Source organism: Notothenia coriiceps, unplaced genomic scaffold (genome assembly GCF_000735185.1).
Source record: "Notothenia coriiceps isolate Sejong01 unplaced genomic scaffold, NC01 NC01_scaffold00035635, whole genome shotgun sequence".
NCBI classification, from domain to species: domain Eukaryota; kingdom Metazoa; phylum Chordata; class Actinopteri; order Perciformes; family Nototheniidae; genus Notothenia; species Notothenia coriiceps.
The window spans coordinates 778-24067 of NW_011368336.1; the positions used below are offsets into that span (position 1 = coordinate 778).

A 23290-nucleotide genomic window follows, 5' to 3' on the forward strand; every position below is an offset into this window, starting at 1 on the left:
CCATCCTCCTGTGTGTCTTGAATGAGCAGAATATTCCACATGAGTGAAATAAAACAGTTGCGAGTCCCCACAGGAACGTGGTTTATCCTTCAGGCTGAAATACATTCTGTCCAGTACACTCTGTGGCCGATGGCGCCATAAGAAACCCAGGAGTTTTCCACCGAGGCAGTAGGGTGTTTCCTGCAGCTCGCCACAGTTTAGAGGATCAGACTTCATTATGGTGCAATAGCTACATAAACAGTGATGGAGCAGCACGTTTTATAGGATATTCTCGAACTTCCTATCTTTTCATTTGGCCTTTGTACGCAGCTTTGCTTCTCTCACATTTTCATTTACACTCATTTCAGTTTTTTGTCCTTTTCATTTTTTGCATATTTGAACTTCTTTGCACTGTCTTTGGCATTAATACATTTGGATATGATCCTCTGAATTTGATGAATTCTGTTGAACACAGATTTTAATAGGTTACTTTGATGACTCAGCGAAACTTTCCTGAAAACTGATATTTGTAATAGCCGTGGGACAGATTCAAATCGAAGCTTACATTAGTGTGTCTCAATTATGACAAAGATCAAACTACATTCTTATCTTTTACATATTGCTGTGAAAACGTTTCTTCCAAACAACTGTATTTTTCCCAACAAGTAAAGGATATATCTCAAGTGGATATGTAAATCTGAAAGAACATATTCCAAAACTAGAATGATTCTTGGCTTTTACCCAATGGGGTACCCGAAACCTAATGGGAAGGCTTGGCTTCTGCTGTTGTTGAGAGAGGGAGGTAGAAGGTTAAAAGTTGTGTTTGCTTACCAAAACTAAGAAATCCTACCCATCCGTCAAAGGAAAATCCGTTCATGTAAGTTAAACGTATACGCAGAAACTTTATAGGAAATACAAATAGTTCTACCAAAACTACATCTAAAGAGAAATAAATTATATAATATAACACATTCTCGTACCTGGCATAGTCGGGCAGCACAGACTGGTGGTCGTTCTGCAGGAGTCCTCTCATCTGGCTCAGGATATCGAACCTCCAATCGTCAAGGATCTGAGTCAGGTTAGCAATGCCGCGCATGTTCACCTTATCAGCTGAGACAAGAAAACACACTTTGGTGACCCGAAAAAAAGGCTCATAATTCTGAGTCAGATCCCACTGAATTCATTCGTCCTGCTAAATCTGAAACTGAAAAATACTCAAATGAAAAAGATCCACTGTCTTGGAAGTCCTTTGAATCCTTTAAGCTGCCGTTCGCTTCTAAGATATAAAAGTATTTTAGCATTAGCAGCTTAATGCTAATGCTCCAAGTTAGTCAATCTTCTTAAATTGAGCCAAAATGACGTAAAGAAACATGGAAATATTTTTGTTATATCTTTAATTTGAACGAATAATTTTGAAACAACAAATTGATAACAGAGGACAAATTACCTGCCTTCACCTCTAGCTGTGAAACCATGACATTAAATTGAGCCCTGAACTTGACCTTTGACCCAGGGTGAACAGAGAGAAAAGTGTGTGCTCACAGCCATCCCTGAAGTTCCACTCGTCCATGGTGACTTTCGGCTTTGATGCCGGGCGCCGCTTCTGGGCCAGAACCGTTACCGTGGTGACGGCCAATAGCAGTATCAGCATGTTGAGATTTGGGGCCATGATTCTACTAGCACCTGCAGAGTGACGCAAGATTATTAGAGCACATTTCAACAAAATGTCAATAAGAAGAGCTTTAACAAAAACCTTAAAAGCATTAAGACACAGTGCCTATAATTACTGAATAACCTGTTTTAAATACAAAACATTAAAAAAAAAATGTGTTTAAATCTATGACCCTTTATTCCAAGGAATTGTATTTGAATATACTGGTTCAAATCCTATTAACTTTATGTCAAATTCGTTTTTGTTAGGCAAACAACTTAGATCTTGCTAAACTAAAACGATTGATTGTTTGTTTGTTTTTAATAGCAATACTGAGCCCACATTAGGCACTGTAGCAATTCACTAAATCATGCATTGCATCCTCAAATGCCTAAGGCTTAGAGGAAGGGCTGGTATGTTTATTATTTCCACTTTATGAATACAAGGCAAGGCAAGGCAATTTTATTTATATAGCACTTTTCAGCACGTGGGTGGACTTTTCTAAATTCTAAAGGGTGCACTTTTCTAAATTCTCTTTTATTTTGCTTTCCATGCCTGATGTTCTCTGACTTCAGTGTGCCAGGTTTTATTTTCATCTGTAACTATTGCTCTGTAGTCAGCATGCTGCAGGTATTACTCTCTTCTCAGCACTGTGTTGAACACTGTATGGCTTTATCACAGCTGTGGCTATCAATCGTGATAATGCAGAGAAAAAGGAAATCTAACTTTTCTGAGAGCAAACTTCTTAGAGTCTTCCTTGCGTTTCAGAGGGAGGAACAGCAGCAAAATACCCTGAGGCTGAACTCTCAGCTAGGGAGCGAGGCCAACAGCATTCAAACACAAAAAGGGAGGCTTGGAAAAACTGAGAGCTGCAGAGACATGCAGAGTAGCAACTGCCCCATCAAACCTATGTGTATTCCACACCCACACATTCATCACTCCAATAATACACAGAGGCTCTTGTAGACTATACAGCTGTGTTTAAATCCATGTAATTGAGAGACTGACCTGCAGCTGAGCTCACGCCAGAAAACTGACCGTACAAGACATTTCAATTACAGATTTAGTCATTTATTTTTGTTTATTCTAAAGTGTTCTGTTTTATAGATTCAGCTTTATTTTTGAACCAATGGGCTTTAATCTGAGAGCCACAGGCAGAAATAAAAAACATATTGAGAGACCGACTAAAAAAGTGTTATTTTTATTCTTTTTTGATGATTACCAGTATTTTCCTTTAACGCATCACACTGTATGCCCCACGACTGGGGATATGTCAATTTGTTTGCAGTCATCACTGCAGAATGAACCATCTCACAAGTTAATTAAACACACATAAACCCTGACTGACCCTGCAGGTATGCACACACTAACAACCACAAATATTCTAGCTATATTTTTATAGCTCTCTCTGCTGCCGGTCTCTTAAACCCACAGCTTTTCTTTCCTGAGCAACCAAAATCTCATCAACTCAAACCGCGCTCAATCTGGCAGCCATGAAATAAGTTAGGCCCTGCGGCGAGAGAAGGCACGCAGAATAATTACAGAATTTCCCAAATGCATTCAGTATTTAAACGGCAGATGCCTCATTCAAATTCATGCTCAACATTAAAAAAGGAGTCATATTCCGTTTCATCTCAAGCATGTTACACTAAAAGTGCACATTGATGCAGCATGAAAACCAACATATGTTCATTCAAAGAAGCAAAATTGCTCATAAAAAAATATGTATTGAGTGCTATAGTTGACAATATTTTGCTTCCATAGAATGTCTTCTTTCAGACTAGAGGAAAGGAAAAATCTAAAATTCACATTTAATTGTTTATTTTGCTAACTTTGTCTATATGTCTCTGTACATGCCTCCTAAATTAACCAATAGTCAACATTATACAGTGCTTAATTATTTATATTTAAAAATAACATTTCAAAAACTTGTAATAACAAGATAGTCCTTTTAATGTAAATTATCAACGTTTTATGGTGATATCTATAGTTAAGGGTTTTATCCCATTCAAAAGAAGTGAGTATGTATGACTTCACAATATCTAAAGGCCATTATTTGAACAAACGAAAAAAGCATCCGGTTCAGAAGCAGTTGCGGCGCCAGAGATTTTCTTTTGGGGGTGCTGTGGGGTAGCTTGACGTTTCACAGAGGGTGCTCAAACATTTAGGGTTTTCCCTTAATCTACCGGGCGCTACAGTGGAATTTTCTACTGCAACACATCACGCACATACACAGTATATATACACTTGTTACAAGGAAGGCTCGATAATCAGCTCACGGCATATAGGTGTAAGCAGGGGTAAAGTGCTATTTTTATATGTGGGGGGTGGACCGGGGCATGCTCCCCCGGACCTGAGCCTGATTTATACAGCATTTAATTACTAAAAACACGGAGTGGTGCAAAGAGATATCAAAATTCCCTCTGCAAAAACTCTTGACCTTTGTGTTAATAAAATTAAACTGAAACTTCAGACCGAAATCATTTTTTTCCCCTTGCATTTTCTGTATAATTTGGCCTAAATAACTTTGATCAATACAAATCCTGTTCACTGCACATACCTGTTGATCAGTAGAGTGTACCTGTTGATTCGCAGCTCCTTCTGCAAAGTTCCAGTCCAAACAGAGGCAGTGAGAGGCATGCAGGAAGGGCAGAAGGATAGAGAGAACACACACCCAGAAGCATGCATGCACATGCATATTCACAAAAAGAACACTCTCTCACTTTCAAACCCACACACACATACAGCATCTACCACTTCCCCGTCATTATGGCCTCCCGGTGGTCAGCATAGTGTGGTTGAGGTTTGAGGCGAAGCTCCAGCACTTCGGTCAGTTTATCCTGTTTGTACCTCTGTCAGAAATGCAAATGAGATCATTGGTGGTTTTGACCAGAATGTGCTTGTGCTGAGAAAGAAAGACAGAAAGAAAGAAAGGAAGAAAGGAAGAAAGAAAGAAAATATATTCATATTCTTGTCTTTTTTCTTTTTTTCTTGCAAGCTATGTGGTTGGCACGATTGGCATAAGCATAACCCTCGGTCTAATTTGCTTGATTGCCATCAGGTGTGCCTTAAATAATTTGGTGCTAATTACAAAAGAATCACACACTCTCCATTACAGCTATAGGCCTACTACAGATGTAAAGGAATATCTATATCTCCTAATGGAAATTAATGTATTTAAAGTGTTTTTTCATCTAATGTTCATGAATAAACTCGTATTTTTATTGCAATTATTGTTTTTTTGAGGATTATATCCACTGTTTAAGGTTATGTTTCAAAGGTTCTACTGTTTCTCCAAATATTTATTTTGTAAATCCTGTCTGCAGTATAAAAAATAGTCATATTAATAAATGAATAGTAAACATTAATGCTGCATAAACGATCTAATAAGATAATAAAACTAACCTGCATGAAATTGTAAATAACACCGGAGGAGATATGATGTTCATAAAAGTATAGCTGGTTGTATCTCTCTGCTCAACTGCTAAATAAAGATTTGGGTACAAAAAACGGAGGGTTGGCCACTGTAACTTCATCCTGCTCTATGATTGGCTGTGTTTCAGGTCTGTCAAATGTTCCACTTCCGCTCTGTTCTGTTGCTTAGTAACAGCCCCAATGCGTTTCATCCATCCACTAAACAGAAGCTAGCTCGATGCTATTTTGTAGGGTTTTGTGAACACACACTGTTAGAAGCAGTTACTTATCGTTAAAACGACTTATTGGCAGCCATGACAACTATAAAAGACGGAGAGTACACGGCTACCATCTACAAACTGGTGAGATTAGTGTTGTTAAAGTCGAGGTTAGCTTTCCAACTCAGTGGTAAGCTAGCATCACTATAACGGTAAACTATAATCCAAACTCAAAAGTTGTTCATTTGTGTGTTTCTATTTTACTGAAAAACATATACTGGACATATAACACGTTTCCGGAATTGTGCTGGAATGATTTTAACTTCGGCACACAATTAAAACGACCAAACTAATTCAATACAAGTGTGTTGTGTTACTGTCTGTTAACATTACGCTACTGTACTCTAAATAATCTCTCATTTTTGCTGCAGTTTAGTGTAACGTTACACATGAGACAAACATGATATACTTAAAGGAACATTACCATATAATTATTTTCTTCTTCACTGGCATTTTTTGTTAGTAACGTTTGTCCTGTCTATAATGTTAATACTGTTTATTAATAGGAACATCAAAGTTAATTCCATATATTTCAGATTAAAGACGGACAGTATGTGGAAGCAATCCATATCCTAAACGGCCAACTTCAAAAACACACGAAGGTAGGTGGATTTCAGTATTCTGTCATTCAAAACATTCCATACAAAATATACATGTAAAAAAATGTAAGACTACATCAACATATATGCATCTTGTCATTCCACCCCCCTCTAAACCAATATACAAATCTGAGCCAACCATTTTTTTAAATTATAAGTGAATAATGAATTAGTAGCCCTTCCTTTTCCTTCTTTTAACTCCTCTACCCTCATTGTTTTATAGTGACATTGACTTATTTGCATCTGTCCCCCATGTTTCCGAGTATTTTGATATATATATATTTTGCATTTTCAAAGCTTTTTAAAACATTATCATTTATTTAGCTTCAGGGATTTATTCTTTCTGATTTGGAAATATTTAAAGCAATCCAGTTTTTCAGGACTACCTTCATTGGGATTCTGTTAATATAAAAAACAGAGAGAACATTTCTTTTCAGGATATCAGAGATATTTGATTCAAAATAATGGGCATCAAATGTAATTGAATCCACAAGGATTTGCTTATTTTTCTGTTGAAGTTCAATTGGAAAACCGGTTAAAGCTCTTATTGTAAAATTGTTGAAATGATAGGTTCATTAATCAACCAGTAAAAAAATAATTGCTGTTAATATGTTTGAGAGCCGTTTGTGCCATTTCTTAAAGCAAACTGCCAAAAACGTCTTCCACAAATGAAATATTTTAATGTATTTATTGTCAAAGCATTTAATATATTCATTGCTATTGGGGAGATAAGAGCATTCCATGGAATATAACAAAAAGTGTATCCGAAATAAATTACACACCCCACCTTTAAGATATTGTTGTAATCTGAATGACTGAAGTATTAAAGCGTTTGTCGGACAAACCAAAGGATTTAAAGACGTCACATTGGGCTTCAGGCAGGATAGGATTTGTCCCTACAAGTTTATTTCAGATACCATCTGAACAATTCAACGATGATTCATACTAGGAATTGCCAAATCAGCACATCATAATTGCAATGTTTGCGACTTAATATTTAAAAACAGATGGGTTCAAAAATATGGGTTACACTGATTTAAATTACCAGCTAACTTATGATTTATACCTTCTTTCTTTTTTTAAAGGTAAAGTATATTTGATGCTGTCATACTTCCTGGTGTCTTTCGGTTTTGCTACTGTATGTCTTGTGAAAAAAACAATTGGTGTTTTTTATTGTTTAACCACAAACCCTTATTTAACACACACTGCAGACGACCATCAGTTTCACTCCCTCTTGCTTTCCTTTGTGTCCCAGTCCAGGGCAGCACTCTCTCTGCTGGGTTACTGCTACTATCACATCCAGGATTTCACCAACTCTGCAGAGTGCTACGAGCAGCTCACCCAGCTGCACCCAGAGGTGGAGGAGTACAAGGTGTACTACGCCCAGTCTCTTTACAAAGCTGGTGCTTACCCTGAGGCTACAAAGGCTTCCTTTGTGCTTGATAACCCCAGCAGTCACATCAAGGTACCGCCTGTACACACTGCTAGACGAAAAGAAAAAGATGATGTGAAAACCTTGTTTCTATGAAATGCCAGCTTTTATGTTGCTCCACTAAGACGCACTGCATTTTTTATGGAGTTTGGCTCCAGGTGCACCATCACTGCATCAAATGTGCGATTTCAGAACAAATCCACCTTATTTACTCTGAATGTTTCACTCTGCCAACTCCATCTGTTACATCCATCACTGGAAGCAGTTTTTCAGCAGAAGTGCTCTAACAAATACATATGGGCCTTTTAATGCACACCTAATCAAATCAAGCAAGTCAAACTGTGTACAGCCAACAACATGAAACACATGTTATTACCAGGAATCAAAATAATGCTGATTTCAAATGGAATTTAAAGTTATAATCTTAAAAATGTTGACATGCATTCATGTATTTTAAGACTGTCTGTCACCCCCATGTCTATTAACACATTGATGTATCGCTGTGGGGTAACACAACGGAAACTAAACATCTGACTTGTGAAAAAAATGTGCAAAAGAGGTCATGTTTGGAGATACTCAGATAGAGACGTATAATCTAATGTGATATAAGAGGAGGATTAAAGTCTAAATCTGAGTTTAATCCCATGTTATCACAACAAATGTGATATTTCAAAGTCTTCCCAGATGCCCAAGTGCACGTGCACAAGCACTGAAAACAGCATATTTTTCACAATATGTCCCCTATAAGTTCATTTAAGAATTATATGATGGGTCAAGTAGAAACATGATCCACAGAACATGTGTGAATTAATCATGGGGAAACTGGTTCAAGATGCTACAAATGAATAATAGATGTTTGGATTAGAGTTGGTATTTAATTGTATTGCTTGATTCTTATTCCCCAAAGTCAAACCAGCACTTACCTTTGCCCCTCTCTCTTTCTTTTTCTCTCTTCCACAGATGATCAAGCTACAAGCCTGCATCAAATATTGTGAGGAAGATTACTCCGCTGCCAAGGTGACGAGGGCGCTCACACTATCTGTTAATGCATATGAATTATACCATTACTATCTGCTGCCAACACACACACATCCAACCATCTACTTTCCACTAACTGCTGTGTGTGTGTGTGTGTGTGTGTGTGTGTGTGTGTGTGTGTGTGTGTGTGTGTGTGTGTGTGTGTGTGTGTGTAGTCACTCCTGGAGCAGCTTCCCCAGGAAGACCCGGACTATGTCTACAATACGGGCTGTCTGCTTTACCAGGACGGGAAGTACGAGGAGGCCTGCAAGAAGTTCACGTCTGCCCTTCAAGTGCTGGGATACGTGCCAGGTAGTTCACATATACACACACACACCCACACACACACACAACATGTATACTCCTTTTCCTGTATTGTGATATATAGGTTGTTATGCATGTAAATGGTCTGCACAGGCTAAAATCTCAAAGTTTCCCTCATCCCTGAGTTGTAGGTGAGGTGTTCTTTGCAGAGGGCATACTGGATTCAAATCGAATTCTTGATTAAAAATCCCATTTAATTGTGAAAGTACTTTCACTGAGATGTCCTAGATGTGTGCACAGGTCCAAATAGTGTAAATCAAAAAACTCCCAACTCCATTCTTACTATTTAATAGACAGTCGACTTTTTTTGCTCCGTCCTATTCTTGAGGTGAGGCAATATGTAAAGGCAGTAGTAGTTCCCTTGCTCTATTACATGGACATGCTGTTAGTATACTCCCATATTACTGTCCCTGTACATTCATATATCTCCTCTCCAAGGTCTTGAGCCCACATTTGCGAGATTGCACCGTTTACTTTACTGGACTTGTAAACTGACCTAATACCATCGTCCCACTATAAACCCATTGCTTGGCTCTTTATTGCTCAGTTGGTGACATTTCCAGATGAAATGTACACCATGTTTGACAATGATTGATATACCTTGCATCAAATGTTTTGCAGTCGTTAATCAGAGCAACACAACATTAAGGGGAAGGGAACACCTTAAGAGTTCTTACGAGCTGGGGGAGGTGGAGGCGAATAATATGATAAGAGAAATGTTGAAGGCTATCAAGTAGAGATTGGGTTTGAAATCCTCTCCACAGGAAGCATTTCAATGTCATCCTGTTATCTCTGCCCTCCTCTTTCTCAGCTCTGTCATACAACATCGCCCTGTGCTTCTACAGCGTGAAGAACTACGCTCAGGCCCTCAAATACATCGGAGAGATCATAGAGAGAGGCATCAGAGAACATCCAGGTAGAACCACAGCGCAAAGACACTGCCATTATTTCATCTGTGTTCATTCAGCAAAAAGAGTTCAGTGGAATCTTTAGTCTTCCTACATTATTTCACGATCTTCCAACAAATTGTTTTGTCCTAATGCATCAGAGCTGAGCGTGGGGATGACGACTGAGGGCATCGACGTGCACAGTGTGGGCAACACGCTGGTGCTGCATCACACCGCCCTGATCGAAGCCTTCAACCTCAAAGCTGCCATCGAATACCAGCTGAAGAACTGTAAGCCCCTCACTCAGAGCCTCTGACTCTCATATGTAACGAGCAGGATGGAGAATATTGCTACATCTTCACAAAATAACCTTGATTCCTCATAGAAAGAATGATTTGGCTACTCTCCAAAACTCATTCAACAGTTATTTAATCTATTGCAAGTCTTCATATTTGTAATTGCTTTGTGACCTCATTTACTACAGTGTGTATTCTACTTCAAGTATCATCAAGTTAAAGGTTCCTTGCAAAGCGTTTGGACCGCTGACGGCAGTAAGGGCAATCCTTTCACGATGCATGAAAGAGGAAGACTATAAGCTGGATACATTTAAATATCCAGAGATATGGCTTTTATGATTTGCTAAGCCTTAAGCATATATATCATTTCAAAGATATACACTTGTTTTGTCTTCAAGAAAAATCCATATGGCCCGTTTAAATGTTGATTATTTATTTATTTGCACATTTACAGTACACATGTTTAAGAAAAATGACAAATCCCTAAAAGACGGACATTTAAAAAATATTTTGAATACAAAGTCTGAACAGTTTGAAGGAGAGTTTAGAAGCTAAACATGGCTAGTAAAGATACATCATGTTAGATATCAATGGTCATACTTTAGGAAGAAGCATACAAAGATAGAAACAAATAGAGAGCATGATTATTTTAAGTTTCCAGACTAAGTAGTAATTCAAACATTTTTAGAAATACATTTTACAAAGATGTTTACAAGTAAGTAAGGAATGGTTGTCGCGATGGAATGATTGGGAAAGGGAAGACAATCTCAAGACAATTTGGTTCTTCTTGAGGAATATGACTGAATGTCAAGTTGAGTTTGATTAAATTACGTTTTTGGGATCTACAAACAAAAGCATGTATTGGAACACTGACGGTAAAAGACTAAAACTAACCGCTTCCTTTTCTGTTTTCTTTTGCTTCCCTGCAGCGAAAGGATCTCAGGAGGCTTTGACAGACATGCCCCCCCGATCAGAGGAGGTAACTGTTCTCAGCCATTCACATCCTGTGTGTGTGTGTGTGTGTGTGTGTGTGTGTGTGTGTGTGTGTGTGTGTGTGTGTGTGTGTGTGTGTGTGTGTGTGTGTGTGTGTGTGTGTGTTTGTGCCTGCAGAAAGCAGAGATGAATAGAACGTTAGAACAGAGGCAGGGGTGTGAAGGCTTACATGGAGGTAATGATAATACTTGTATTGTCTTCAAACGGCTTCATTTACATTAATGTACAGAGGTGCACTGTCCTTGGCCAAATGTGGATCTGCCACTGAGTCATCAATGTCCAGTTATCCTGAGATACAGAGAGAGAAATGAACAACCAGTGCTCCCTAGTGGAATGTAATACTTACTGCAGTTTGTCGGACCAACCCAAAGATAGTCACTTTACCATGATAAAAAAAAACATACACAGCAGAACATCTACAAATCTGAGAGGCTAGATACAGAATATTCTGTATTTTTACATATCCACTATTCTTTGCAATTCCAGGTTATAATTCCAATTCTTAGATATTGATACTTATGCTGCTTATACTGTGATGTGTGTGTTTCTTCAGGAGCTGGACCCCGTGACGCTACACAACCAGGCTCTGTTGAACATGGACACGAAGCCATCGGAGGGCTTTGAGAAGCTGGCCTTCCTGCTGCAGCAACCCTCCTTCCCCCCCGTCACCTTCGGGAACCTGCTGCTGCTCTACTGCAAACATGAGGTACTGTACACAACAGGTTGCAGGCTATTGTCATGTATTAAGTAGGCTTGAGAAATCAATTCTTTGCTCAAAGACTTCTGAGCTTAATTATTGCACAGTACTTTCCCACCTAGCCTGTGGCAGTTTGAAAACATGTGTTTCTTTCCCCCCAAAAGCTGTTTCATTACCAATTCCACACTATATTTTGAGACTGAAAAACATACATTACCTTCATCTATCAAACAGGCCATTACTAATTATGCTAATTATCAAATTATCATCAATTATCATTCGACTCGAGGACTGTGTCAGCAGTTTCCTCCATACGGCACACAGTGAGGGTCCATGCGGGGAGGAGCACTGTTTTCAGTTTGAGTCATGTGGCGTGAGTGTTAGTGGAAAGAGCTCAAAACACACAGAGGGCTGAAAGAGAGGTTAGTATTAATGTCAATGATGTCCTCTCTCTCATTCTCAGTACTTTGACCTGGCTGCTGACGTCCTGGCAGAGAACGCCCATCTCACATACAAGTTCCTCACACCGGTAAGTTGCACTCTGAACCAATCCATGTGTTTTCAGTTCCTAATTCACACTCCAGGAACTCACATGTTCTGTTTCTGTTTGCCTACACTTATGAAAAAGTGTTGTTGTTGTTGTTTCCTTTCCAGTACATGTATGAGTTTCTTGATGCCCTGTTGACCTGTCAGACAGCACCAGAGGAGGTACTACACATTTTCTTTTTACAATAAAAGCTACTTTTTACATTTGCTTTCCTGCATGCTTACAGTATTTCCCATCAACCTCAGCAGCACTGAGCTATTGTAAGCACAATATTGCATATACAGTACACATATTCACCATAAGACTATTATCAGTTAATAATGTGTCACATTTGGGTTTAAAGCTTGTTCCACTGCCCCCAAGAGGTCAAACAACCCTTTATGTAACTGTAAAGGGAGAACACTGTGATAAATACATTTAAACTTGCTGTTTTACTTACATAAAAAATTGCTTTTATAATCCCAAGAAGGACAGCTTAATCAAATGTTGAAAAGTTTGGATTTCAAAACTACTTGGGATTGAATAAAGGTTTAAGGAGGTGATAAAAAACAGCTTATAGTCACCACATTACATTAAGCTTTAATTCTCAGTGTGCAGGAACCTCATTATATTATCTGGGCTGAAGCCAACCTTGTCATTTTGTAATTTACTCCAAAATCTGTTTATTTGTGTTTGTTCATCCATCAATAAACTGTCTGTTTATTCCACAGGCTTTTAGGAAGTTTGATGAGATGAACGGCAAACTGACGGAGCAGTTACGGAAACTGGCCAAGCAGGTTGTTTTCTTCCTTTGTTCTTTCTCATCTGTTATGCATTGTCCTGTACGCATGTGTATTTGCCCTTATCTTAAAGGTCCCCTATTAGACTGTTTTTCATCAATATATTATAGGTCTCAGATATATACAAACATGTCTCTGAAGTGTTTGGCTCCAAACACCATATTTTCATCTAAAGCAACAGACAGAGAATCAGCACTTTTGAAACAGGGCTGAAACAGAGGGGATTATGGGATGCTACAATGATCTGTTTGGTGTTTGGAGCCAAACACTTCAGAGACATGTTTGTATATATCTGAGACCTATAATATATTGATGAAAAACAGTCTAATAGGGGACCTTTAAGATAAGGNTGAGACTCTCGGCCTCCGTAGTGTTTCTCTTTCTCCTCGACTTCGTGTGTGTTGATAACTGAGACTCTCGGCCTCCGTAGTGTTTCTCTTTCTCCTCGACTTCGTGTCTGTTGATACCTGAGACTCTCGGCCTCCGTAGTGTTTCTCTCTCTCCTCGACTTCCATGTGTGTTGATACCTGAGACTCTCGGCCTCCGTAGTGTTTCTCTTTCTCCTCGACTTCGTGTGTGTTGATACCTGAGACTCTCGGCCTCCGTAGTGTTTCTCTTTCTCCTCGACTTCATGTGTGTTGATAACTGAGACTCTCGGCCTCCGTAGTGTTTCTCCTTCTCCTCGACTTCATGTGTGTTGATACCTGGGACTCTCGGCCTCCGTAGAGCGAAGCAAAGATCAAAGATCGTCTCTGCTGAGTACTGACAGGATGAGGGGATAATATATGAATGAATAGTTTTTGTACCAATGCAAAGACGCTACAATCGATGCATTGCGAGTTCAACCCGAACTGTAGCCGATGTGCTCTCTTTCAACCGGCGCACTCGCATCTTGAACGTTTATGCCGGTGCACCGATGCGAATCGGTGAATCTTAACATCTCTAGTAGGGACGTCTGGAATCCGTCCCCTTGAGGTGGGTTTTATGTCAGGGTTTGAGTTTTGTTGTGTCTAGTTGTGGGGTTATTTTGCTATTCTGTTCTCCCTGTCATGTTTTCCTCCTTCTTTCTTGTCTGGTCCTTCTCCCTGTGTTTTCCTCCCCGTCGTTAGTTTCCCTGGTGTGTCTAATTGTCTGATTGTGTTCACCTGTTGCCCTTGTGTTTCTCCTCCCCTGCCCGGCTGTTTCTCATCTTGTGATTACCCCTCCCTGTATTTAGTCTTGTCTCTTCCTGTGTTCGGTGTCGGTTCATTGTTTGATTTTCCCGTCTCCCTCCATGTCAGTCTTCGTCAGCTTTTTTGTATTATATATTTCTTGTGCTTCCTTTGTGTATTTGCAATCAGCTTTTAAAATAAAGCTCGCTTTTGTTTTTCTAGACCAACTTACTTTTTTTTTGTAGTATGCTTTTGGGTCCTACCTTTCCCAAACAAAACAAAAATCATTGGTAACCATCACCTCCAAATGCACTAAGTTCTGAGCAGAAGCTAAAATAAAAAAATGAATAATTTATTATCACTATTAATAACCTGCTGTGTGTGTGGGTCTCAGAGAGGCTGCACTAACCTGCTGAAAGGAGACACCAGAGAGTCCCGCGCCAACATGACAGAGGGCAGCTACCAGAAGATCTACTGCTCCAACATGATGAAGGCCAACCAGGACATCTTTAGGGATGGGATCACCGAGCAGACGGTCGACATCTTCATTGAAAATAGTGAGTATATTATTTTAAATTTTTTCCTTTATTCTTTTTGTCACATTCGTGTGAATGCGACATCTTCGGGAAGCCTTGAGGGATGTTCTTCAAATTCAGCAAAATGTAAACTTAGACTAGGAGGAACAGATTATATGTTGCTGCTCAAAGGTCAATGGACAGTTCGACCTCACAAAACACGTTTTTTGCCTTAACTCAAGATCCAATACAGTACACCATCTATTACAATTTCTTACAAATATCTAATAGGCTAAAAGTATGTCAGTATTTTGGACATTCAGATGAAAATGTTTGCGTGTAGTGTGTATTACATCATGTGTTTCCTATACATATTTCAAACTGCATATATTTTGCATATTATATAGTGGACTATCTTGAGTTCCTCTGCTCTTCTTCAACAGTCCTGATTTGTGGATTGTCTGGTTTCTCCGACTTCTACAAAGCTGATTGGCTGCAGCACATCCTCCGGCTGCAGGACGAGGAAGCGGGCTGCTTCGGGAGAGACAGTATGTGTTTTAAAAAGAAAGTTTTAAAATGCAACTGAATTGAAAATATCTCATTATCTCCAGGTACTGTAGCGTTACTGTCAAAGTACTGTACATGTTAAAGCTTAATCTCTTCAGTAAAAGGAATACTGCACACGAAGAATCACCATTTGTATACTCTAGTCTACTGTTCGAGTACTGTTTTTACTTAAGTGCAGTTTTTGTTAAAAATCCAATGTGCTAGTGAAGTATTAAGCATTGACTGGATAAATGGGACTTGTATTATACTGCACTAGTTACTAGTAGTATGAGAGTTTTTTGTTTTCATGTACGGCAGTTGTGCTGTTGTTAAACGCCACTCCCTTTTTATTTTTCAATTCAATACTTTTCTTAGTTTTTTTTTTAAGTATCCAAGGTTACATGGGGTTAATGTTGTATATGAAATTATTTTGGGGTTGAATTATTCCGTTAAAGTTTACAAATTATCCATCCTGTCTGGTGGAGGTTAAACATATTAGTAAATGTAGAGATAGTATTATTACTTGAGAGATGTTACCTGCTGTTTCTCAGAGAGCATCATGTCTCAGATCATCGGAGACGAGCTGCTGGAGCAGCTGCAGCCTCACCGGAGAGTGAAGAGGAGGGAGAAGATACTTCCAGGTACTCGCATGTTATATCATATTAAAGTCTAATAGATAGAAAATGATTGCAATTTGAGCTGTGAAAGTTGAAGAAAAAATAAATAACTAATCAAAGCTAACTTTCTGCCGAATACAAAGAAGACAGCTTTTATCAGATTCTTGATCCCGTACCAGTGTGACTGACCTTGCTCCTTTTTTAATTTTATTATTATTATCAGCACTTTTTTGGTTTAAAATCAAAATGAATTAATGTGAAGTAATTTTACTGCTGGTATGTGTTGACCTTCATAAAAAGTTTGAATTCAAATGAAAGTTGCAGAATCGACTGTACTTATGGTATTTTTGTGTTATCATTTCCTGTTTCTGGCTCTTCTCTTCATTTTTATAATAATGATAACTTGTTCCCACTCATTGCTTCACTTTGAATGTGACTCCTCAGACGGCTGCTCCAGTCACATGACGGCGGTGGCGGTGGGCGCTCTGGGAGGATACCTGAACTACTACCTGGCAGAACAGGACATAACCAAGAGGCCAATCTCCTGAACGGCCTCCGAGACGGCCACCCCCCCCCCCCCCAATTTGGATTTTCTTAGCGGTGACCGGTACCTAATAATGATCTGCTTCAGAGATGAGGGGTAAACAATAAGTTCATACTAGTAGTTTAGGCACACCTGAGGCTAAAGTTTAGCATGTTCAGTATAATCTAATACTACAAAGCTCTGACCTTCATCTAAATCTAACTTCTGACTTCTTACACTTCTGACATTGTTATTAATGCGCTTGTTTTACTTTTTGTTCAGTCTTATTTTTTTTGGCGGGTCACAAAGCAACTTGTGTAAATGTGCATAACATCCCCGACTGCATCAGAGTGTGTAGATGCTGTACTTTTGGCTTTGTATTATGAGCTATAAATGAATGATCTGAATAAAAGATTATAATAATAGGCGTTTACAATTTTTGATTGATACATTTTCTGCACTGTGTATATTTATCAGATGCTCCGTCATCATTAAGACAGAATCTAGACACCGGCTGATTTTGGAGGATGGATAAAAGTATAACAAGGTGTGAGGACTTATAGGAAATTGTTACATTTGATAACTTTCTTATTCTGAACATTTTAAAATGGCAATGCTGGCATCCCAATTCAGACCTGGGAAAGGTGTAAACGATTTGAGATGATATTCAATAATCTGGCTATCATTCAAATATACTGACCTTTAGTCGTTGTTTCCTTGAGCTTTGTGTCTGCAGGATCTGTCTCTAAATATGTGTGACTGATTGGAGCAAAAGGCCATGAAATATTCACTTAAAGAAAAACATCATAGACAGTTTTTTCTTCCAAAAATATTATCTTTATTTTCTTTAAATTGTTGTATCTACTGAATATAAAGCTAGCAGGCAGCTGTAAAACCAGCACTGACCAAAGAGGACATCTGTAGAGGAACTTACGTACAAAATGTATCACGTATTCCATGTAAACACAATAAACAAGTCTGCTTTATATATATATATATACACATGATATCCTCTATAGCGGTAAAAAAGTAGTACTGATAATAAAAGTACTAAATAAATATGAATGTCTGAGAGTCTGTGAAGTGAAGCAAAGACGCCATTACATTGAGAAAGAACATAAACTGATGTCACATCTGCTGCAACCATCCTTTTGCCCAAACTCCCCCGGATTCACTCCATTTCTAAATAAAAGCTTCACCTGGGGTGTGTTTTGACGAGAGTCAGAACGGGGAACTGGATTTGATTCCCAGGAATAAGGAGCTTGCACAGCAGGCCTTGTTATGCTGTCTCTGTGCCTTGCTCCATTCTCCTTCAAAGTGGTAAAACACCTCATGTGTTGCTGTGACTCCTGTCACTTGTTCCAGCCAATGACCTCGTAGAAAAGCGCCTTGAGCATTCTGGCCTCGTAGGTGACGGTGTTCTTTCCGATGTGGGTGTGGGTCTCCTCCAGAGGCTGCTCGATGATGGCCGTGACCTCCTTACCGTACACTACAGGCGAGACACACTGATGTTACCTCACACTCGACAACATACCATTTGTTATTTAGGTCCTATTACATATATTGTAAAAATAATTATGTTTATGCATCCTATTTTTTATTGTTGTTATCACTGTCATTTTATTCAGATATGTAAAAAAAAATATATATATGTTTTACAAATTCAAATGAAATTCACTAGTATATGAGAAGAAGTGGGTTATATATCTTCCCCAAAAGGTCTGTCTCCTATATAACTTTTTAGAGTTCTCCATAACAATCCCATGACCTTGAGAAAACAAAAGTTGTTTTCTTGTGATAAATGACCTTGTTATCTTGAGAAAGCAGATACTTGTTTTGTCGTAAGTCCACATGAATAAATCCATCTCACAAGAAGACAAGCTCTAGTATCCTTTGACAATAAATGAATAGCTCTTTATATTCTGAAAGGCTAACACTTTAACTTTCAGGCTTTGCCAGAATGTTGGCCGACACTGGAAGTACTGTTAGGTTTGTGTCTGGTCTGTTAGTCGGAAATGCTCACTGTCGCTTAGCTAAGAAAATAATGATGTTCAGTATACAACCAACTCTGACTGGATGGTGATGCTGCAGAAAATATCCAGGGATAGAGGCTACATCTGCTTCCTCTTTCAGCCAGATTTCAGTTTTATAAATGACTGGCAACAGTCATTTATGAAATGTGAAGACATATGGATCTGCATGTGCTCTCTCAAAGGATAAATAGTGTTTGTTGCAAACTGAAACATCAATTATTGTCACAGGCCAGCACTTTTGCAGATGTGTGTGTGTGTGTATGCTGCTTACCCTCGCAGTGCTCCAGGAACTGGATACACTCCTGTACCACGGCGTCCCTCAGCATGACCATGTGTTTGGACATGTTCTCCAGCAGGGAGAGGAAACAGCGCTTGGCGTAGAACCATGTGTCTGTTCCCAGCTACACACACACACACACACACACACACACACACACACACACACACACACACACACACACACACACACACACACACACACACACAATATATTTATTTATTTATGTTGGGGTTAAAAAAAAAAGTTGTTACACCATTGTGATATTAAAGTTATTATTCTGACACTAAAGATAATCTCATCACTATTAATCCTGCTAACTGATGTGTTCAAACTGAAGCTGCATTCCTTTTTCCACGCTATCGAGTCCGAAAGCACTATCGATTTTGTCAGCAGAATAAACAAAATGAAAGGTTATGACTTTAATGTTAGTAAAAGCCAGTGTCTCCGTTTCGGTGGTATTTAGGGTTTGACAGAAGGATATATGGCAGGGATTTCTTCCTTCTGTTGGAAGGAGTTCAGACATGGCGGTCAGATTGCTTGGTTGAATGTATGTGGCTCCACAGGCTCACATTCCTGGACTCCTCTCTGATTTCAAAGTGAATGTGAGTCTATGGTGGGGATTTGTACAAGGCTGAGAGGGGGCAACACTCGGGATGACAGCCTGTGTTCTCAGCTGGAGCTTCAGTGGACTCAGCTGCAGCACAGATGGTTATTTTTGGTTCAAAAGAATGAATGTTTGTATTTTAAATGAGCACTTTCTTGTAGTTGTGTTTATGGTGTATTACTCACACACTGCTTGCTGCACAATAAACAACAAACTATTTCCCTTAAAATAGGTATTGAATGTTTCCTGTTTTTGTTACATGACTTAGTTGGATACTCAAATCTGATTGGTGAATTTGGACCTTCCAGAGGTTTTACATTTTCAATAACAGACCACTATTATGGAGAGCAGGCCGTTGCTAAGGAGAATAGACGCTGCTTCGACCACCCTGTCGGTGTGCTTTTCTCATGAATGACCGTCTCACACGTTGCTTATTATCCCTTTCTTAAAGCATTTGCTACAAACTTTCTAAAAAAGAAACCCAGGGAACAATGGAATAACTGACTGACCTTCTTATTGTAAGGCTCCAGGCTCTTGATGACACGAGATATGCCAAAATCATAGTTTCCCTTAGCACAGTACAGCGTCCTGAAAAAAAACCAAATTCAGTCAGAACAGCAATACTTACTAAAAGCTCCTTTTTACCATTATATAATATGTTGACATTCCTTCCTTTTTCTTCCACCTTGAAAGGAACTTGCTTAGGTCAGTTGATACTGTCATACTGGTAATCTGCTGAAAATGTCTTGGTTAAAAGCTTCAGGAAAAGCTCAAAAGCAAACCGTAAATTGCAAGATTTCTTATACAGATTTGGATAATCGTCAAAAAGTAACTCAGTCTCTTAGTATCCTAGCCAAGCTGTTGTTTCTGCCTGCTGCTCTTTGATTTATACACAAAGATTGTGATGAAAAGAATATATAACTGCTGCATATAGGAACAAGGACCTGAGATACATCAGGATGAATCCTGATTGCATGATAAATGAGCTCAGGTTTAACATAAATTAGATTATTTCTTTCTTAACATATTTTTTCTGTATTTATTAATGATAGTATTTATTGAACAATGCCTGATGTGTTTATTTGATGATAAACACTTTGGGTCTCCATAAGTGTGAACTTTATAGTAAAGGAACTTTTTTTGGTTCCAGGGCTAAAATTAGTTTTGAAAGCCAGTCTAATACATACAATGAACACGCAGTACTAGTTAACACCATAGACTGTATACTGTATATACACATGCACATGAAATATTTTGCACATGAAATATTTTTAAATGAGGTTCTTCTTGGCGAAACCTAATAAGCAACGTGAAAGCAGATTTTTCAAGCTGTAAACTCACCCGATGACCAGGTTGACGATGCAGAGGTGGAACACCTTCTTGTCGGGGTCGTCGTAGGAGATCTGCTCTTCCTCCTTCTCGATCTTCCTCATCAGCTCTTCAGCCTGTAAGACAACGAGAGGAGGAAACTGGACTTTTTATACTGAAGATAAAGCGACAAACATTATTACCATACAGAGACACAAAGAATAGAAGTAAAATGAAAGTAAAATCCCTATGAAATATAATTAATTAAAAGTAGTATTATAAAAAGGTGTACTAAATGACAGTAAAGTATTTTATGTTAAATTGTGTTCATCTCTGTGAACAGTACCTCCTCATTCTGGCTGGTCAGGATGTAGGACACACACAGGTTGGCCAGGACCACAGCGCTCACATTCAGGATCTACAATGGGACACACAGACACACACAAACACACACATTTTTTGTTAACTTTACAATATATTTACAACACTCAGAATTGAACAAACTTCAAAACCAATCCAGGGTGCATGCAAGTTTCCACAAACTGATTTGAGGTTATTTAGAATAGAACATGATTAAAACGTCATGAACACGATGATGCTAAAGTGTTAGCATCATCGTGTGGCGCAGTGGGTTGTGCGTATGTGTTCGGATCAGGGGGTCACAGGTTCAAACACCACTTTTTTCTCAGAATTTGACTTTTTTTCTTCAAAATATGCCTTTTATCTTAGAATTAGCCTTTTTCCCAGAATTCACTTTTTTTCTCCAAATTTTTTTTTGCCTTTCTTTCTTCAGAATTTGTCTTTTTAAAAAAAATCATTTTGTGACATTCTCACTGAAAAGACTTGCAATTATTTGCCTTAGACTTCTGCTTTCAGACGTAGTTAATTATGAAGTTATTACCCAGTCCGATAATAATCCAATGCAGAGGCAATAATGTAATATTATACATTATTTTATACATATTAAATATTCATATATGTATTTTTATATAGTCTTTCTTGAAGTTACAACTGGCCTTTTGAGTGCAACCATAATGCTAATGTGGCCCGTGATGAAATTGAGTTTGACACCCCTCGTCTAATAAGTGACATGTAATGTAATGTTTAATTTTTCAGTGAGGAAAGAAAACATTCTAGAACCCTCAGCTGAGTGAATGAAGTTCTCTGAAATTGGACGAAAATCATAATTTTCAAATTCAAAACAAAACCAGCACTGCAAACCAAATAAAAAAATCCACACAGCAGAAAATAATGAAACTCATATCATGCACACATTTGAGAAAACACTGCAGATCGACGCAGAGCTGCTCATCTATTTTTACCGAGGGTTTGCACTTGCAGGGACACTCTTGAATGTTACACTGCTCCACCTGGACAAAAAGGCAAACTGTCAACGATTAGTCCTAACCTCACTCTGACATCGGGGCTGATCCCATGCATTGTGCGCATTTTATCTTCAAAATACTTTGTTTAAGCGTCTGATGTTTATGAAGGAGTATTAAGGCCATGAAGGTCATATTGAGAAAAACTCATAAATATGGAGATGTAATTCTCAATCTCAAAAAAGAAACTAACTAAGATGTATGACTTTATAATCTTAAAGCATTTTGGAGTTGTTTTCGTGTACATTTACCAATTTCATGATGCAATTTAGTGATTTTCTTTCTCATGTATTTAATTATTTAATCTTAGAAAATATACAACTTGGTTTTTCCTAAGATTAAGACGTATTCTACTTTTCTCTCAGACTACCACCACTTTCACACCAGCTCCATAATCATGATTTAGTTTGACCTACAATGGCCTTAATAGGTATTGTAGATATGCATTAACTCTCAATAATTAATCTCGCACAAATAATGGTGTCCCTCCTCCACACATTTATGTTCTCCATGTTCTTCGTGGCGCGGCCGCCCAGAGGCACTCACATTATCATAGTGCTTCTTGACGATGGGCTCGTAGAAGCCGATGGCCTCCTTGTACTTGTTCTGCATGAAGAGCACGTGGGCTACGTTCAGCTTCCAGGTGTCGTCCTCATTGCAGACCTCTACAGACTTTCGGAAAATCTTCTCAACCATCTGGAAGTTCTCCCGGTTCCAGTAGATCTTGGACTGGGCCATCAGCACCACGATGTACCTGGGAAACGACCGGGACAGTTCAATAGTCGGGGAGGAGTTATGTCATCTGACTCTTTTTTGGGTGAATTAGTGAACTAAATAGAAGCTGAGTGTTACATATTTATATATTTTTGTGTGTGTCCTCACTTCTCCTGCATCAGGTCGTAGTCCTGCAGACATTTCTTCTGAGCTTCATCATCCCTAGTCAGCCTGGCCTCCTGCACCTTACAGCAGAGGACAAAAACAACACTCAGCCAAAACAAATCAGAGCCTTCAAAATCCACTATTCTCAATGTATAGATATAAAATATTGAGAAACATACATGAGAAGAATCCTTAGGCTACTGTAATAAAGGATCCAGGGCTGTGTTTCATCATGACATGTGTTACATATTAGGCTGATGACAGGTTGATATATGTCTATTGTGTTAAAGGTCACCTATTATGCAAAATCCACGTTTCCATGTATTTTATACATAAACATGTGTCCCTTCTGTGTAAAGACATTCTGAAAGTTTCAGGAAAAAAGATTTGCTCTCTTTTCGTCCTGATCCATTTATATAAAAACCTGTCTGAAAATGAGCTGATCAGATGTTGGTCACTTTATGATGTCATTACAATTTTTTGTCTCGTGTAACCATTAGCCAATCACCAACCAAGGTACCCCCCGCCCCCCCCCTAGAGCACCATTGAGTTGTTGTAG

General features: G+C 38.7%; 4 protein-coding genes across 5 annotated transcripts; 2 read left to right on the forward strand and 2 right to left on the reverse strand.

Annotated features, from left to right (window-relative positions):
* Nucleotides 1-724: 724 nt before the first annotated feature.
* LOC104963134 (uncharacterized) lies at nucleotides 725-5050 on the reverse strand. 2 transcript variants are annotated; one of them, XR_800280.1, is made up of 4 exons: nucleotides 5036-5050; nucleotides 4191-4535; nucleotides 1522-1662; nucleotides 924-1089 (listed from the first exon to the last, which is right to left on the reverse strand). XR_800280.1 is itself a non-coding variant. In XM_010791696.1 (3 exons), the coding sequence occupies exons 1-3, from the start codon at nucleotides 4378-4380 to the stop codon at nucleotides 740-742; spliced, it is 660 nt and encodes a 219-aa protein (XP_010789998.1). In that variant the 5' UTR covers nucleotides 4381-4535; the 3' UTR covers nucleotides 725-739. The 2 variants fall into 2 exon arrangements, 1 of the variants encoding a protein (XP_010789998.1); XM_010791696.1 differs by lacking the exon at nucleotides 5036-5050 and having other exon boundaries at nucleotides 725-1089; nucleotides 4212-4535.
* Nucleotides 5051-5248: 198 nt separating this feature from the next.
* On the forward strand, nucleotides 5249-12978 carry ift70 (intraflagellar transport 70). Its single transcript, XM_010791698.1, has 13 exons — nucleotides 5249-5406; nucleotides 5859-5924; nucleotides 7177-7386; nucleotides 8314-8370; nucleotides 8547-8682; nucleotides 9506-9610; nucleotides 9743-9871; nucleotides 10807-10856; nucleotides 11424-11576; nucleotides 12031-12096; nucleotides 12222-12275; nucleotides 12825-12890; nucleotides 12967-12978. The coding sequence occupies exons 1-13, from the start codon at nucleotides 5359-5361 to the stop codon at nucleotides 12976-12978; spliced, it is 1152 nt and encodes a 383-aa protein (XP_010790000.1). The 5' UTR covers nucleotides 5249-5358.
* Nucleotides 12979-14372: 1394 nt separating this feature from the next.
* On the forward strand, nucleotides 14373-16670 carry LOC104963135 (UPF0764 protein C16orf89 homolog). Its single transcript, XM_010791697.1, has 4 exons — nucleotides 14373-14601; nucleotides 15003-15107; nucleotides 15657-15746; nucleotides 16167-16670. The coding sequence occupies exons 1-4, from the start codon at nucleotides 14388-14390 to the stop codon at nucleotides 16268-16270; spliced, it is 513 nt and encodes a 170-aa protein (XP_010789999.1). The 5' UTR covers nucleotides 14373-14387; the 3' UTR covers nucleotides 16271-16670.
* On the reverse strand, nucleotides 16533-22928 carry LOC104963137 (tetratricopeptide repeat protein 30A-like; the record flags this gene model as incomplete). Its single annotated transcript, XM_010791699.1, has 7 exons — nucleotides 16533-17734; nucleotides 18550-18679; nucleotides 19672-19750; nucleotides 20504-20607; nucleotides 20817-20888; nucleotides 22399-22606; nucleotides 22735-22928. Coding segments are annotated over 7 exons (924 nt in total), but the record flags the coding sequence as incomplete, so codon positions are not given.
* Between the last annotated feature and the right edge of the window lie 362 nt (nucleotides 22929-23290).